Source organism: Pocillopora damicornis, chromosome 9 (assembly GCF_964200805.1).
Source record: "Pocillopora damicornis chromosome 9, jaPocDami1.2, whole genome shotgun sequence".
Lineage (NCBI taxonomy): Eukaryota > Metazoa > Cnidaria > Anthozoa > Scleractinia > Pocilloporidae > Pocillopora > Pocillopora damicornis.
In genome coordinates this window covers 6,570,835-6,573,399 of record NC_142678.1, presented here as the reverse complement: position 1 = coordinate 6,573,399, position 2,565 = coordinate 6,570,835, and the positions used below count along the sequence as shown (strand labels likewise).

The 2,565-nt window shown below is 35.1% G+C and overlaps 1 protein-coding gene across 1 annotated transcript; it reads left to right on the top strand.

Annotated features, from left to right (window-relative positions):
* Positions 1 to 418: 418 nt before the first annotated feature.
* On the top strand, positions 419 to 2,324 carry LOC149039853 (adhesion G protein-coupled receptor D1-like). The gene is made up of 6 exons (XM_089183292.1): positions 419 to 694; positions 790 to 892; positions 1,080 to 1,230; positions 1,355 to 1,436; positions 1,872 to 1,938; positions 2,102 to 2,324. Exons 1-6 carry the CDS (start codon positions 660 to 662, stop codon positions 2,192 to 2,194), a joined length of 531 nt encoding a protein of 176 aa, XP_089039418.1. The 5' UTR covers positions 419 to 659; the 3' UTR covers positions 2,195 to 2,324.
* Positions 2,325 to 2,565: the final 241 nt, after the last annotated feature.

Below are 2,565 nucleotides of genomic sequence, written 5' to 3'. Positions count from 1 at the left end.
GAAAAGACACAAATAAGCCATTTCCCGAGCAATCAAATTGATGCTGCTTACCGGCTCTGAATCTAATCTTCGATATACAACCGGCTTAAGTGAATAATTCCAGTAAGTAGAATAAAAACTATATAGGATTTCATCTTATTAATTGTCTATTACTTCAAGTATTTAATGGTTTAATTATCTCATTCTATTTTTTAGTCAAGACGGATTTTCGAAAGATGGATGTCATGTAGTTACATCCTTAAGGCCTATTTACACGGCACGACTTTGTCGCATGCGACAAGCTTACGACAGGCCTACGACATGACTTAAGAGTCGTAAGTGAGTTGTAGGTTTGATTTACACGAAACAATTCGTGTCGTAAGCCTGTCGTAAGCTTGTCGCATGCGACAAAGTCGTACCGTGTAAATAGGCCCTTAAGCAACTCGGAAGAAACAGTCTGCAGCTGCAATCATTTGACTCATTTTGCTGTCTTAGTCGATTATAGTGGTGCCAGTGTGGTATTACGTTTTTCAATATTGCTTTAAGCATTGCTCATATGTTCACTAAGTAGATAAAGATGTTATTCCCTCTGTTTCTGATTTGTTACACAGCTGTCTCAGAAGTACGAAGATATTCTGGAGATTATCACCTACCTAGGATTAAGCCTTTCCATTATCGGAATGATTCCAACCATAATCATGTATTCCTTGTTCACGTGAGTAATCAATGTCAACTTTCTTGTGCCTTTGATTGGTTGATACTAAAAAACAAATATATAGAAATGACCGTGGTATATTTTTCTTAAATTAGAGATGTTCATGAACCTCTCACTCAAATACGACTGAGTCTCGTCGCATCAATCGCAGCTGGTCAAATAAGCTTTCTCGCTGGAATGCACGCCTTGGATAACCCAGTGAGTAATTTCTAATCACATTCATAATAATTAATCTCATCATAGACATTATTACGCATTTTTTAAAGTTTTTTGGTATCTATTTCGAATCTGAAATTTATTTAACGAAATTAATAATAAAATTTTTAAATTTTATGATAAAAGTAAAAAAGAGAAGAGCAAGAATTTTTTTTTTCCTTTTTTGCAGGCCATTTGCATCACAGTAGCAGTTCTTACGCAGTATTTCGTCATGGCCGCTTTCTGCTGGATGCTAGTGGAAGGAATCTACTTTTACTTGTTGATTGTGAAAGTTTACAACATCAGCAATAGGTTGATAGTGTATCACTTCATGGCATGGGGTATTGCCCTTTGATTATAATGACATTTATTATTGTTAGCGCTGATCTACCGTATTTTGAATCGGTTTATTGCTGATATAATTTGACGCCAACTTTTACCAACCCCCTCTCTTTGAGTGTGAAGGTTTCCCGGTCATTATGGTCAGCACTTCTCTCAGCATTGCGATTGGAAAAGGAGGGATTCAAAGCTACACCAGCAATAAATAGTAAGAAACAAAGTTTACGTCAATTTTACCACCTGTTTTGCTTCCTCTCTATGATTGGATTGGTTTATCTCTGTTTTGGGTTTCCTTTTTAAAAAGAAATACCCTTAGATTTATTTGTCGTTTTGCTCAAATCTGCCATTTCACGTTTTTTGCTAACTTGTTCATTTCCTCTTTCGTTCTTTCTCTTACACTCCTTTTCAGCCTTCAAATATCATCATCTCTTTCATTCTTTTTTTTTATTTTAAGGTAGCAAAGCGCACTATTTGTCTTCATCCCTCCCTGATATTTGTTTGTCTTTCCCTTTTGTTTTATTATGTCGCTATTTTAGTTGTCCTCAATTATGAGCTTTTATTTTATTTTCGTTTGATTTATTTGAGATTTTTTGCCAGTTTCTTGTTCCCTTAGATTTTTCTTTCCTCTTTTCTTCCTTTTAAGTTGTTGGTTGCCGTCAACGTATGACTTGATCTGGATATTTGTTACATTTCTGACGGCAACTGGAGTTGTAAGCTATAATCAGATTTTTCAAGTTAATATCAAAGCTATAACTTTATAATAAGATACTTGACATATAAGACATGCACGTTCCTTCATTGTTGTTTTCCTTTCCTTTTCTTTATATTTATTTATTGATCTATTTATTTTTTTGTTTTGGGTTGATTTTTTAGCTTAACAGTTTTATACTCGCACGTATTACAAGGAAGTTGACCACACTGCCGCAAACAAGAGCCAACAAGATTCTGCGAGTCCGGTTAGATTGAGCTTTATATTATTCCTTTTTTTTAATGTTTCGAAAGGATTTTAGTTGGGCGACTTTCCACTTGAGTAGCTGTTGACTTATCTTGCAGACATATTTGCATATAGATATGCGAAATATTAAATGACAAGTGAGGTGTGGTTTAAGAGTTGATATTAGCTATAGGAGGATTAAAGTTGAAGAAGGAGAGTATAGTAAACTCCCTATCAATTTTCTGATCGAGCCTTATTTTCCATTTTCTTGCCTAGTTTGATAATGATGGGCAAGCCAAAAATTAAAGTGGAAAAGTGAGAAATATGCACCATGTTAAATGGGGTCACTACCCTTTCCACGCTGCGGCAGTGGCACTTGCATATATATCCCATAATTTCAACA